Here is a 14,212-nt window from a genome sequence, read left to right on the forward strand (position 1 = left end):
CTGGAGGTCTCAGTTCCTGGGCCATCTGACACCTGATTTTCTTGCCCTGTGTAGAGTTTTCTCTGCATCCCAGGAGACTGGTGGAAAAAATAGAGCATTTAGTGATTACAAATCATGTTCTAAGAAACCATGTGCATTAACTGATTGACTCATATACACCCAGCCTGAGGAAGGCAGAATGAATTGCTCCCTTTTAACTCATTCGATCTTACAACAACTCTAGGGCAGCTAAAATGAACATCTTTATCTTATAGAGAAGGAAGCTGAAGCCCAGTAAGGTTGGGTGATTCACCCAAGGGACACATCTGCTGCCGCTGCTGCTAAGTCGCTTCAGTTGCGTCCGACTCTGTGCGACCCCATAGATGGCAGCCCAGTAGGCTCCCTCGTCCCTGGGATTCTCCAGGAGACAAGAAATAGCGTTTAAATCCCCTTCTAGCATTTGTACTTTTCTGCTCCACCATCTCATGAAAGATGGACGATACATAGAAAGATAAACTTTAACAGGTTAATTAAAACCACAGGGAAAGTTTCACCCTGGGGTAACCAAGGAAACTGGTTGCATCTGCTCTCGTGGGATACTTAGGGATTGGAAAATTCCTGGCCATTCTGCCTGGAAGGAAATTCCTGAAGAATCTTTCTGCTTCATCAGTGGCACTGTGTCTTGCATGCTAAGTTGCTTCAGTCATATCTGTCTCTTCGTGGCCCTAAGGACAGTAGCCACCAGCCTCCTCTGTCCATGGGATTCTCCAGGCAAGAATACTGAAGTAGGTTGCCATGCCCTCCTCCAGGAGGTCTTCTCAACCCAGGTATCAAACCTGAGTCTCTTTCGTCCCTTGCACTGGCAGGTGAGCTCTTTACCACTAGGGCCACGTGGGAAGCCCCATCATTGGCAGGTCTAGATTAAAGTCCATTCTTGATTCTTGCATGGGCCTTCTATATATGTGTACAAGAGTTTATTTCTAAGAGAGAAGCGGTAGAATCGTAGGGCTGTACATCTTCAAGTTTATTAGAAGACACCAAATGATTTTTCAAAGTGGTTGTACCAATTTAAATTTCCCCCAGTGGTATATAGGTGTTAAAATCATCACCAATACTTGCTATTTTTTCAGAACTTTTAATTTTCGCTTTTCTGATAGGTAAGACTAGAATCTTGGTGGTCATAATTTGTGTTTTTTTCTTACTACTATTGCTACATTGATATATTCAAGTTGATTGGTATATTTTCTCTCCTGTAATGCCTGTTCGAGTTTGACAGTGTTTTATTTGTAGAATCTCTTTATATATTCTGAATATGTAAATTTGGTCAGTTGTGTATGTTGCAAGCAAACAAACCCTGAGTATCTAAATTGCTGGTAGACAGGTTGCTATGATAATCCCGTACCTACCTGAGTGCTAGTTTGTGTGTGCCAGGGTCTGATCTGTGCTAAGTGGTCTTCTGTGGGCTCTTTGGGCAGGTGATTGAGGGGCAAAGCTAGGTCCTGCCTTTGCCCAGTGAGGCAGGACTGTCTCATTCGGGTCTCTGGGACGATGCTGGAGCACCAAGGCGGCTGTGGTCCCACACTGGCTCTTTCACCCTCCTTCTCTACCTTTTACAAATGCTCACCACCTCTGAGCAACAGCCCCCGTAGGACAAGTCCAGAAGGCTAGTAGGACCATGTGGGGTTTAGGGTTTAGCCGTAGCAGATTCTGGGCCCCCTGTGACTTTCCTCCCTCTCTGGTTCTCCGCCTCCACCAGGCCCACCGAACTGAGAGTCGTGCTGGGAACCACTAGCCTAACCAGCCCATCCCTGGAGATAAAGGGAGTCACAACCATCATTCTCCACAAGGACTTTCAAAGAGTTGACATGGACAATGACATTGCTCTGCTGATGCTGGACAGTCCCATCGTATTCAACGAGCGGAAAGAACCCCTCTGCCTGCCCACGCAGCCCAGCCTCTCCCAGTGGCACAATTGCTGGGTGGCAGGATGGGGGCAGGTCAAATCTGGTACGTCACAGCTCAGCATCTCCTGGGTGCAGCCAGGCTGAGGGCTGCATCAGTGGCATCTGAGGACGGGCCAGTAAACCTAGAGGAGAAGGTGAAAGAGAGAGCGAGCTGAGGAAGGGAGGGGGAGGGGCTTGCCTCAGAGCTAATCCCTGAACACTAGAAACCCAGGGAGGCCTGATCTCAGCCTCTTCCAAGTTACCAAGGAAACACCCCCGCCAACCCCCGCCAAGGCCCAGCGCTGAGATGCCAGGTGTGGGCCATCCCTGGGTGCGGTCCTCCCTTGCGAGCCAGCGCACAACCATTTGTTGGCTTCATTGAATGCAAACCTCCAGCTTGCCAGGGGCTCCCTGCTCTGTCCTCTCTCATCTCCCCGATTCACGCATGCATGCTTTCCACCTGATTCCTTCAGGCATTCAAGACACCTGCCCTGGCCTAGACTTTAGATGGTCCTGGAGTGTTGCCCATCCATTCTTAGAAATGAATCTGTTCTTGTTACTTGTCAATACATTGTCACTTGGCCCAAATAGAAGGAGCTGGACCAGGGTATAAAGGGATTATGAAAGCCCCCACTGAACTATCCCCAAAGAAAACTCAATAACATAGGTGCGGGAAGGGTGGGAACGGCACAGCCAAGCTCAGGCCTGAACAAGGCTACAGGTCCTTGGGGGATGCTCTGCAGCAAGCTGGGGTCCGAAACACGGTAGGAATTTCAGGAATTTAGTGACTGGAGGGTAACTGGTGTTAACACTGATTCAGGACTTCAGACAAGACTCAAAATTTAGAAGTGAGGAAGAGGCAGGTGGGTTCCTGCAAAATTAAAAATATGCAATAAGAATAAGACTTTTGAAATCTCCGTGTGGTTAGAGGATGAGACGGAGACAAATTCAGACAAATTCGTGGAAGCTGGCAGTCCAGGAAGGGCCTTGCCAAACCCTCTGTCGAAGCTGTCAACCGCTGACAGAAAACAACAAATTCTGTAAAGCAATTATCCTTCCACTGAAAAATCATTAAATTAGAAAACAAAAAAGACTCTCAACCAACCTACCCTACCTTTGTCTAGCGCAAACCCAGTTTCAGTGGCACTGTGTCAGAAGTGCCGTGCTCACATAACAGAGAGGGGCAATAGGCAAATATGGCTTGAAGAGGTGGGATTATGTAAGAACTGCTCAACAGCCAGTTCTTTTTTTTTTTTTTTTCCAACAGCCAGTTCTAAGGAGTGAAATCCGTGGGGTTGCTGGAGCCCAGAGGGAAGTCTTCTTGGAGGCAGGAGTAGGATTTTGAATGGGAGGAATGAATAATTTAAATAGATGGGGACTTGTTTGGAAGAGCCTGGGCCGGTGGAATGAGTAAATTGCAAGGGATTACTGGCAGGATGTGGAGAATGAGGTTCTGTGAAAAGGTGAAGAAAGGGTGGCTGGGTGGCTGGTGGGATGCTGGGCGGGACAGCCTGGGGCCCGCGCGCGGCACTGGGGCTGGAGACCAGTGACCGTTCTAATGGGCCTTCTCTGTGGTTCAGGTTTCAACGAGCCTATGGAAACTGAGCTGCTGAAAGCCCCCATGACCATAATGAGTTGGGACAGGTGTTTTAAGGAATTTCCCAAACTTACCAAAAACATGCTCTGTGCTGGATATGAGAATGAGAGCTACGATTCTTGCCAGGTAACTTGGGGGTACCTGGGGTGGCACAGTGCAAAGGCACCCTCTGTCCATGGGAAGCAGACAGTAAGAGTCTGGGAAAAGTGCGGGAATCGGGCTTAGTTGTGAGAAGCGGGACCTGGATTCAGGAATACTTAGTGTCAGGTCCTGTGAGTCAGTAAGCAGCAACCCTGAATAAATATTTCTGGCCTTCTCCAATCCAGGTAGGGCCCCAAGACTTTTTCTATCTCAGACTTGTTTAAAAAAAAAAGGGCGAGGAAGATTTGAGATCCACTTAGCTTCCTCTGTTGCATTGTTTTTTTCTTTCCTTTTTTGGGTCGGTGTCAGATCTCGGTTGTGACACTTGGCTTCTCTCTAGTTGAGGCATGCAAGCTCAGTAGTTGAGACTCCGGATCTTAGTTACCCAACCAGGGATGGAACCCACATCCTCTGCATTGGAAGGTGGATTCTCAACCACTGCACCACCAGGGAAGTCCTGGGTTCTAAACCATTGGTGAGACATGGTTGCTTGACTAAAGGAGCCCTCTATGTCCTAGGCAGGCAGCTGGGTAAACTACCGTAGCATATTGGATGATGTATGCAGCTTCCACTGAACAAAAGTCTGGCAGCTTAGTTTCTCTTTAATAAAATGGACACAAAATTTAAAAATAGTTTTGATTGATACTAGAAAAGAAACAGAGGAAAACCTCTCATAAACTAACTTCCTCTGGTTGTAAGGATGGGAGAGATTCATCTTGGGAGTGCTCACTTGAGGAGCCCCCTATCTGGTCATTGGTGTGAAACTATAAGTGTGGATGTTAGATGAGCTACAAGTGACGAAAAGGCTGTCTCGTGCAAAGGCTGTGAGGTAGGAAAGAGCGAACTCCAGCAGCAATGGCATCTCTTTTAGAAGGTGTCCCCCCTATGGTGAACGTTGTGAGGACCACAGAGAGAGACGGAACCAGTGTCACACAAGCCTAGTGCTTTTCCCATATCCTGGACAAGTTCAGTTCAGTCTCTCAGTCATGTCCAACTCCTTGCAACTCTATGAATCGCAGCACACCAGGCCTCCCTGTCCATCACCAACTCCTGGAGTTCACTCAGACTTATGTCCATCGAGTCAGTGATGCCATCCAGCTATCTCATCCTCTGTCGTCCCCTTCTCCTCCTGCCCCCAATCCCTCCCAGCATCAGAGTCTTTGCCAATGAGTCAACTCTTCGCATGAGGTGGCCAAAGTACTGGAGTTTCAGCTTTAGCATCATTCCTTCCAAAGAAATCCCAGGACTGATCTCCTTCAGAATGGACTGGTTGGATCTCCTTGCAGTCCAAGGGACTCTCAAGAGTCTTCTCCAACACCACACTTCAAAAGCATCAATTCTTTGGTGCTCAGCTTTCTTCACAGTCCAACTCTCACATCCATCCATGACCACAGGAAAAACCATAGCCTTGACTAGACGGACATTTGTTGGCAAAATGTCTCTGCTTTTCAATATGCTATCTACGTTGGTCATAACTTTCCTTCCAAGGAGTAAGAGTCTCTTAATTTCATGGCTGCAGTCACCATCTGCAGTGATTTCAAAACAAAACAAGATAACTGGAACTTCTAGTTCTGGACAAGATGAAGTAGACACAGTTCTCTTGATCCCTCTCTCTAAACACAGCTGAAAGCCCTGGACATTATATTGTGAAACAAAAGTAAAGGCTCTGGAAGGGAAAGAGAAGATGAAATTGGAAACAAATATCCTACTACTTAAGGCATGATACAGCAGTGAATTCCCTGGATTTTCTTTTCGCCTCTTACCTCCCAGCCTGGATCATAGTACATAGCACTGTCTTTCCTAGGACCAGCTAGGGGAAAAAATATCAGTGGTCACAGATACAAACTAACAAAACAAAACAAGAAAGACTTCCTCTCTTTGGAGGAAAAGAAAGGACAACCTAGCAAGGCAGAAACTATTTAACAATAATCCTTCTATCCCAGCAATATACCAGGAAAAACCCCATAGCACTCCTACCCCAGCAAGCAAGGTCTAGCGGACACCCTCGCCCTCCCCACTTCTGCCCACCATGGTGGTGTCACGGGAGGCTGAATGGAAAGGCAGGACTTTACCATCTAGTCTAACGAAGCATCCTCCGTCCCCCTCAGTGTCAGTGGAAGCCACAGGAGGAACTTGGGCTCCCACCCAGTAGCAGTCACACTCCTGCTCCTCCCTTTGGTGTCATTGCTGGCCTGAGTGGGGGGTCTTGACTTCTACCCCAATTTAATGGAAAGGAGTTGGCTTCCCGCACTCCAGTTTCACAAGAAGCCTGTTAAAACAGGTGATTCATATGAGAACCAGAATCCCGTAACCTAATACTCAAGACGTTATCTGTAATAGAATAGAGAGTTTCATTAATATCTATGGGTTCCATTTATTAATGCACACAAGATAAGGAAAAATAGAACTAAAAATCTGAGTGAAGAACCTTTTGGGAGGACTTCCCTGGTGGTCCAGCGGCTAAGACTCTGTGCTCTCAATGCAGGGAGCCTGGTTCAGTCCCTGGTGGGGGAACTAGACCCCACATGCCACAACAGCTAAGAGTTTGTATGCCCAACAAAAAGATCCTTCATGGGGCAATTAAGATCTGAGTAAATACATGTCTAAGAATTAAAAACAAAGCCAAGCAGCTTGTTTTAAAATAGTACTTTTTTTAAAATTGAGAACTATGAATTCCTGGAGTAAATTCAATTAAAACATGAAATGAATCATGTACTTAAATATAAAACTATACACATTTTTTAGGAAAAAATAAATCTTTGGGACATAGAGTAACACCAAAAACATAACTCATGAGAAGAAAAATCGATCAACTGGACCTCATCAAAATTTGAAAAGACCATATTAAGAGGATGAGGAAGGAACTTCCCTGGTGGTCCAGTGGCTAAGACTCCGTGCTCCCAATGCTGGGGGCCCCTGGTTGGGGAATTAGATCCCACATGCTTCACCTAAGACCTGGTGAAGTCAAATAAAAAAAAAAATTTTTTTAAGGGAATGAGGGAGGGGATATATATACACCTATATCTGATTCACTTCATTGTACAGCAGAGACTAAACAACATCATAAAGCAATTATACTCTCTCTATATATATATATATATAATAAATTAAAACTAAGAGGATGAAATTACAAGCTATTGATTGGGAGGGAATATTCAACAAAGGAACTATGCTTAGAATGTATAAACTGTTCTCAAACTCAAAAGCAGAAAGACAAACTGTCCAGTGCAAAAATGGGCAAAAGACAAGGACAGACAGTTTGTTGAAGAGGATATACAGATGGCAAATAAAATAGATGTTCAATGTCATTCGTCATCAAGAAAATGCAAATTGAACTACAATCAGAAAATGCAAATTAAAACTACTACACACCTCAAAATGGCTAAAATTAAAAAAAAAAAGCAGTGGGAGGTGGGAGAGGGGTTCATAAAAAAATTTTTTTAATAAATAAATATACAAATTGCAGAGAGAAAACAAGCAAACAGTAACACCAGATGCTGACAAGATCACAGAGAAACTGGATCATGAATACATTGCTAGGGGTGGGAGTGGGGGGTGGGGCGGAGTTTAAAATAAATCAATCACTCTGAAAACCATTTTGTAGTTTTTAAAAAATTGAAGGTGTTCTTGCCTTATAACCCAGCAAATGCCATTCCTGGGCATTTATTCCAGAGAAATGAAAGCTTGTGTTCACACAAAGAACCATGCAGGAGCGCTTATAGCAGATCCACTCATCACAGACTGAAAACGGAAGCAAACCTCCTACAAGATGTGAGTAACTGCATGCGCTGTGGTGCATCCGTACCCGGCAATACCACTCAGCTGTGACAAGAAGCAATCTACCACGCTATTGATATAGTGACGACACGGATGTGCCCAGAGATCTGTGCTGTGTGCAACAAGCTGACCCCAAAGGTCCCACACTGTGTGATTCCACTTACGTAGCACTCCTGAAATGACAAAATTAAAGAGCGGGAGAATGGGTCAGTGGTTGCCAGGATTTGAGGAGAGTTTAGGGCTGGAAGGAAGTGGAAGTGGAGATGGCCTTCAAAGGGCCGCACGGGGGATCCTCGGGTTGACGGGCGAGTTCTATGCACTGACGGTATCCGTGTTAATACCCCCGATGGTGCTATCGTATTACACATATTTCTGCAAGACGGTCTCTTTGGGAGCAACTTGTAAAGGGCATGTCGGATCCCTCTGAATTGTTTCTTTCACCTGCACATGAATCTACAGTTATACATAAGATAACAAAGAGAAGACAGCTCTCCCCAATTTGCTGCGCTGTGCTATGCCCGGTCATGTCCAACTCTTTCTGACACCATGGACTATAGCCCACCAGGCTCCTCCGTCCATGGGATTTTCCCAGGAGGAATACTGGAATAGACTGCCATTTCCCTTGGGGGGATCTTCTTGACTCAGGGATCAAACCTGCATCTCAAGCATCTCCGCAACGAGGATTAAAAGAAACTCTTGGATCCTGGCCATGCCACCGACCTAGGGAGCAGCCAGTTCTTGTTGCAGTAGGAGACAGAGGATTCCAATAGGAATAGGAAAGGGAGAAAACAGCACCCAGCAGAACTGGGAGAAAGTCACAGAGGCTTGAAACAGCATCGTGTGTTCAGGGAACGTTCAGTATTTCAGAAGCCAGAGGTAACGGGGTGAGTGTGGAGAGGTAAGCAGAGCAAGGTCACCAGGGGTGGGCGGCCATGCAGGGAGACTAGGGGTTGACCCAAGCTTCTGCCCCTGCTGCTCACCCAAGAATATGAGACTCGAGCCCCATCAGTATGCACACCTATCTTTTCAATCTCTTTGATTTATCACCATCCGATATTCAAATGGCCAAAGCCAACAATGGCAACACAAGCGTCAAGATGATGTTTTCTGAGGCTACCATCTGGAGTTCAGGACTTTTTGCTTAAATCCATCTCTTATCAAAATGTACTTTAATGAAAGCTTCTAAAATTAACCTTCTATAACTTGAGTGCTATAAATAAATGTGCTATTATCATTTTAAGCTGTTTTTTTAAAAAAATCATGACGCGAAAAGTTTTCTCTGTTTAGAAAGCTTTCTATTGCTGATAATCAGCTGTTCTTGGCAAGGAAAGTTTTCTGAAATTATATAATATTATCATCACTTAAAACCAGATAAGCCAGACAAGAAAATCCCTTAGGGTTTAAGAATAATTGCCCGTAAAAATAAAATTACACTTTTAAACTTAGCAAAGTTGAAAAAAATGTAATCACACAATGAAGGGAAATTTTAATTGGATTATGAAAACATTGAAATATGTCCAAAGTAACAAGCAAGATTATGCTATCCTTAAAACACAAATTAAAATTGAATCAACTAAATTTTGCAGTTTACCTTTTCCAGCACATTTCCTCTTTGTAATCCTCTATTAATTACACTATTTAAAAATATTCAACTTAAAAAAAATCAGTGAGTGGCACAATGCCGCAAAATATAAAATCAAATAGGTCCCCAGCTAGCTCCACAGTAGTTCTTGTGAAGGACCACAGCCGTCTGAGAAACAGGCATCACCATGCTGCGCAACTTTTTTGTCCGTCTCCTCAATGCAGAAATGGCATCTTATTCATGGTTGACCAGTGTCTCAAACAGTGCCTGGCATGGAAAATACTCAACAAAAATGTCTGCCAAAGAGATGAGCCTTCCTAAGAAGCTGAAAACTGCCTGTAATATAACAGTAATCTTAGCAGAAGGGACATCCGAGAGAGACCGTGGTGGACAGTGGTTAAGAGCTGGCAGCCATCTGAGCTGACAGGCAATGTGGTCACAGGGCTGCCAAGCTGAGTTGGAGGTCAACCTGAGCTATTGGGTTGGCCAAAGAATTTGTTCGGCTTTTCCTGTAAGCTATTATGAACGAACATTTTGACCACCCCAAAACTCTCTTTAAAGATTTTTTAAAAAAATTTTTGAGCAGTTTGAGGGTCATAGCAAAATTGAGAGGAAGGTATAGAGATTTTCCATAAACCCCCTGCCCCTCCCCACATGCATCATCTCCCTGTTATCAGCATCCCCATCAGAGTGGTGCCTGTGTTATAACTGATGAACCTACATCACAATCACCCAAAGCCCATTGTTTGTGTTAGCTTCATTCTTGGTATTGCCCAGCCTGTGATTAAACATATAACGACATGCCTCATAATGGATGGCACCACACAGAGTATTTTCACCATCCTGGGCTACTTGCCAGGGTGTTATGAGCCCATCACCACCCATGATACTTGCAGAAAAGTCTTATTTCACTCCGTAGAGCCTTAGACCTTTACAGACAGAAAGACATCTAAAAAAAATGTTTAATTGCATCTGTTTCACAGATGAGAAAACGTGGTTATTTTAATCATCAATCATCCTCTTCGCTATCTGAATGGATCCGAAGCAGTGTAATAATTTCACAGCTCTTTCACACGTATTCAGTAATTTCATTCTCTCCAACTACCCTGTAAAATGGGTGTGGGAAAGTCTCCCTCTCTCTGAGAAAATAGAAATTTCAGAATTTAAGTGATTTGCCTCAGGTAGTGGGGCCAGGCTGGAAGGTCATGTGCTGCTCGCCCAAAACAGACAGGAGTGATCCTGTGATGTAATTAACATGGCGATGAACTTAGGAGGTTCTGTGGTCAGCATGTTTGTAACCAGACCAGTCTCTGGCTACCAGCCTTAGTCTCAAAACAAAGTTCCTACTACGTGGACTGTCATTAGTCCTGGGTCCTTGCTGGCTGAGGCCAGATCCTCCTCTGAGATAATCCTTCCTGCCTTTCCTAGAGAAAGAGAAAAAGATTAAAGGCTCTATGCATGAAAGAACAAGAATTTACAGATGTCCCTCTGGAGTTCCAACAGTCTAAGAAAGGACTCTCTGCTTCCTAAATACACAAGTAGTATTCGTAATGTGTGCATGGGAAGTCACTTGAGTCGTGTCCAACTCTGTGTGACCCTGTGGACTCTAGCCCTCCAGGCTCCTCTTGTCCATGGGATTCTCCAAGCAAGAATACTGGAGTGGGTTGCCATGCCCTCCTCCAGGGGAATCTTTCCAACGCAGGGATTGAACCCAAGTCTCTTATGTATCCTGCATTGGCAGGCAGGTTCTTTACCACTGAGGCCACCTGGGAACCCTAGTGGTAAATGGCCCATATTTGTAATACATAAGGTGAAAATAATAAATACTAATATATTTCTAGGGCATTTACTACATAGAATTTACCCTATGCCGAGTGATTTATAGATTTTTAAAATTTCACTGCCAGCACTCTTGGGAAATGCTTGGTACTATCTCCATTATAACAATGCAGAAACAGGCTTAGAAGTTACGTTTCCAAGCATAGTCCTCTCCCAGCTATGTAAGGAAATAATCGGCATATTAAATAGGTTTTTAAATAATATTTATATACCATCATAACATGAAGAAAAATTATTAAAAACAGCACTTACGGAAGGAGCTGTTTGAGTGGAAATCCTATTGATTTGGTTCTCATCCCATGACCTTGAACTAGAACTCAAAGAAAAGCATGCACTGGAACTTCCCGGGGGGTCCAGCAGTTATGACTCTGCACTTCCACTGCAGTACACATGAGCCTTGTACATCACGTCCAGGAAGTCTGATCCTCTTCCTCCCCGTTAAGAGTTCATATAAGATCTCATTCATTCCAGTCCCCTGTTCATGATCATGGAATAGGAGGCCATCCCTCTGGCAAGAAAGGAAGACAGTTTGAACGATTGTAGCCACCAACCCACCACCCGCGTCGGAGGGAAAGAACATGTGCTTGGCATCAGGAAGGCTTGGTTCCAACTTTGGCCCCAGCACCATGTAACTCTGAGTAAGCCTTTCATCCTCCTTAAGCTTCATTTTCCCTGTATTAATATGGACAAAAGGAAGCCATATCCATGTGAGGGACACGGTGCAGACTGGATACATATTTTCTATATAAATAGATAATTCTCTGAGTCATAGGCCCATGTGATTCCACCCTGGAGGAGCCACGCATTCAAAAAAGCTTAGCTCACATGCCCCTGCAAACACCCACACCACAGGATTAAAAAGAGACATACTTCACCCTCACGCCTCTGGAAGAACATCAAAGGAGACCCAGTTCCTATCCACAGCCCCAACCGCAGCCTGTTTTCCTTCCTTCCCTTCTGTCCCGCATTTCTGATTTAAGACCTGTGAAACGGGTCCCTACTCGTCCTCAGCATGGGCGACACATCCTCCGTGTTCCGGCTCCCCGTCTCGGTGTCGCACGAGGAACGGAGCTCATCTCTCGCCAGCCCTCCCCACCGCCACCCTCCCCAGTCCCGTCCCAGTCACTGCCTGAACTCTGCAGACCGCAGCTCGTGGAGGTGGGCCGGTCACCGCCTGAACTCTGCAGACCGCAGTTCGTGGAGGTGGGCCGAGCAGGGCGCCTGGCCCACCCCCACCGGCCGCAGCCATGAAGCCAGGACGGGGGCGTGGGTGCTGACTAGCAGTGACTTGATTTCGCTTGGTGGCTCGAGTCCGGAGGTTCACAAACTCTCTTCCATGAGTGAGCCGTGCTGTGCCTCAGACGGACAGCCGAGAGCAGGGCTCACTGCTGATCTGTGTTCTCTGTCCGCAGGGCGACAGCGGGGGGCCTCTAGCCTGTACCCAAGAATCTGGCAAGAAGTGGTACCACGTGGGCATCATCAGCTGGGGAAGGTCCTGTGGCCTGAAGAACACTCCAGGAATATACACCTTGTTAGAAAACTACCACTCCTGGATTAAGGAGGTGACTGAGTTAGAGGGAAGGCCCTTTAGTGCCGAGCAAATGGTAGAGACTTCCAAACAAAAGGCAAAGGGCTCTCGTGCCTCGGAATTCCCGAAGCCAGGCAGCCCCACACTCTGGCTGCTCCCCTGCCTTCTGCCCTATGTGACGTTCTAAGCTATTTTTCTACTAATAATAAAACAGATGCTATTCTTTAATCGAGGAGGATGTGTGAATATGAGCCACCGGCAGGGGAACTGACTACAGGTTAGAGGCTAAGAGCTTAGAACTGAGGCTGCAGACAGTAGAACCGGAAGTCAGGCGGGCTGGAGAGTTTAAGGACTGGTTTTGAGTCCTTGGAGTAGTCATGACTCTTTTCATTGCAGATGAGTTACCAAGCTCAAACCATCTAAAGCCAGAAAGGGCTGCTTATAGGTGTGCATAACAGGGAAAAAAAAAAGACAAAATGGAAAAACAAGAGTGGTGTGTTGGTTGCCTTCAGGTTTATGGCTGGACCCAGGAGCTCAGCAGATATTGACTGGGACTGTTTCTCCAAAAGGGCTTCCAAGAAATGGGCCCAACGGCCACTAGTACCTTCAGTTTGTATCCCACCAGCTTAGCAGCTCCCAAAGAGAGAGCCATGTTGCTGAAAATTCCGGCAAAACGCCTTGGTCTCCCTCACTTGATACAGAGGCCCAGGCCCACTGCCGCTCCAATAGCTGAGGCACATTCCTAGGCCAGGCCTGAGTCACATGCCCACAGGAGCCAGCCAAGGGCCAGCCACCCAAAACAGCGTGCCCTGATAGTGAGTACGGGTGGTGCCCCCGCCCCACAGAAATCAGGGTGCTGGGGACACGTCAGTGGGACTGGACACTGGAGATGGCCCTGGATACTGGACCTTCTGGCTGGCCAACCTCCTGGACGCTCAGGGGCGCCTGAAGGAATAACATCCAGAGACCGTTGCTTTCAGACCACTGGAGGAGCAGGGTTAGAGTGGGCCAAGGGAGATCTGGCAAGTGCTTTCTCTCGCAATCTCTTTCTGCAGAAGTATCAGCCATGCTGTACGTCAGGGAAAAGCCCGAGATTCCCTACAAAGCTCTTCTACTGTATCTCGAGTCAGAGCCCAGGGCACCCAGTGGGGACCGAAGCCAGAGGGAAGAGGCAGAAAAGGCAGCGCCGGACTGTCCAGCCTTGTCTTGAGAGGCAAGGATACCGGAGTGCCTTACCGATTTCCTCCTCCGGGGGATCTTCCGGACTCGGGGATCGAACCCTCATCTCAGCAGGTGGATTCTTTACCAACTGAGCCACCTGGAAAGCCCTTTTCACCTTAACCTGGGCAACTACTTCATTTTGGATGCGAGGGAGGAGAGGGAGAGGGTGACAGGCAGAGCAGGGCAGGCGGGCGGAGAAGGAGGAGGGGTGGACGAGGGGTGGGGCGGACGGGGGTGTCGGGGGCAAAGGATCTGTGTTTCCTGCCATCTCTGCTGTCCATCATCCCCTCCTGGAGGGGAAATCAGTATTCCTCCCTCTTGTCCTCTCCCCAAATGTTCTGTATTTAGAAAAGAAAGAGCAAACCCTGACAAATGCGTATTGTTTTCCAACTAAAAATGCCACATCCGCTTCCACCCCCACACAGATGTCAGCCCCTCTTCCTCGCTGCCCGGGTGTTGGTGTCGCCGGCCCGGGCACTCTGCCACCGCCCCTGGCATCGCCTGCTGTGAGCGCAGATGGAGCCCACGAACTGGACGGCTGGCCTCCCCTTGAGGTCGCCTGGTTTCCTGAGAAACAGATTTTCTGCAGTTTCTTGCACGAGGAG

At 46.7% G+C, this 14,212-nt stretch overlaps 1 protein-coding gene across 1 annotated transcript; it reads left to right on the forward strand.

Moving 5' to 3' along the window:
- Positions 1-336: 336 nt before the first annotated feature.
- Positions 337-12,614, forward strand: PRSS55 (serine protease 55). Its single transcript, XM_069576745.1, has 3 exons — positions 337-1,986; positions 3,503-3,645; positions 12,271-12,614. Exons 1-3 carry the CDS (start codon positions 1,845-1,847, stop codon positions 12,571-12,573), a joined length of 588 nt encoding a protein of 195 aa, XP_069432846.1. The 5' UTR covers positions 337-1,844; the 3' UTR covers positions 12,574-12,614.
- The last annotated feature ends 1,598 nt before the right edge of the window (positions 12,615-14,212 follow it).

Source organism: Ovis canadensis, chromosome 2 (assembly GCF_042477335.2).
Source record: "Ovis canadensis isolate MfBH-ARS-UI-01 breed Bighorn chromosome 2, ARS-UI_OviCan_v2, whole genome shotgun sequence".
Taxonomy (NCBI): Eukaryota; Metazoa; Chordata; class Mammalia; order Artiodactyla; family Bovidae; genus Ovis; species Ovis canadensis.